Raw genomic sequence first — 1,026 nt, 5'->3', positions numbered from 1 at the left:
ATCGACGAGGGGGCCTCTTTAGGGAGATCCACTGTGGTGTACTATATGAGCGCTCCGCTAGAGCAGGTCTAATAAAAAACCCAGCATCATGTTGTTGGGGGGTGGACGAAGCTAGAGATGCTATGATTCGATGGGGATTGAGCCGCTGGATAGCTCCGCATTGGTTAGAACCCAAGAAACATAATCTTCCAAAGAGACAGCTTCTATGGCAATAGGCATAAAGGCATGATTGGTCTTGTGGATCTCACTGCACTGACCGTAATAAACTCCTTCTTGTAGCAGCAAAATGGAAGTCTAATTCAAACGACCGAGTATAGCATCGCATTTGATTCCGAGAGAAGGGACCGCTTGACTATGAAGTGCATCAACAGATGTTATAATCAGACGTGGATGAGTCTTGGCTGGTACAACCACTCGATTGTCCACTTCCAATAAACGCGATTGACCCAGTTCTAGATCCTCTTCTGGAATCATATAATTGTCAAAAGTTGGTGACTGTTCATCGGAATTGTTATAGTTCGAATACTCATAAGGTTGGGTCGACACCCCCCCACTATTGCCATAGAAAGGTGGGTACTCCTCCCCCCAAACTATACTTGCAAGTTTCCCCGCAAATAGCTCTCCATGCTTATCATTCATTGGCGCTCCACTATTATTGATTCAGGTTAGCTAGTTTCCCAACATTTGGGTCGGTCGATGCCCTTGGAATCGGTAGGGTGATTAGTAGGCGTAGGCATATTGAACTACAACCTATTATGAATGAACTCATGCTTTCTAGCCACTATACCTCTCCTCTGGCCCATAGACTTAGTTGGGGCCATATAAAACTATAGAAAGAAGGGGGGGGTGGCTTCCACCCGGGGGTGCTCCCTCCATCCGGGGGTGGGGGAGTAGCTCCACCTGCCCTACTATTAGAAAAGGGGCCATAGAATTGATAGGGCCACTGTCCATCCTTCACTTGCATCTTCCCTACTATTCTAAGGGCTCCCACCATCCTTCCAAACAATCCAACTATAGGATAGTCGG

General features: G+C 47.1%; 1 protein-coding gene across 1 annotated transcript; it reads right to left on the bottom strand.

The window, feature by feature from the left end:
- Positions 1-294: 294 nt before the first annotated feature.
- LOC131061044 (cytochrome c oxidase subunit 2-like) lies at positions 295-639 on the bottom strand. Its single transcript, XM_057994552.2, has one exon. It carries the CDS (start codon positions 637-639, stop codon positions 295-297), a length of 345 nt encoding a protein of 114 aa, XP_057850535.2.
- Positions 640-1,026: the final 387 nt, after the last annotated feature.

The sequence above is a fragment of the Cryptomeria japonica genome, chromosome 5 (assembly GCF_030272615.1).
Source record: "Cryptomeria japonica chromosome 5, Sugi_1.0, whole genome shotgun sequence".
NCBI lineage: Eukaryota > Viridiplantae > Streptophyta > Pinopsida > Cupressales > Cupressaceae > Cryptomeria > Cryptomeria japonica.
Note: the sequence above shows the minus strand (reverse complement) of the source record. Positions and strands in the feature narration are given on the sequence as shown.

What these genes read in the sequence shown, in the direction of transcription:
- LOC131061044 (XM_057994552.2), bottom strand. Translation starts at nt 639, where the DNA reads ATGAATGATAAGCATGGAGAGCTATTTGCGGGGAAACTTGCAAGTATA.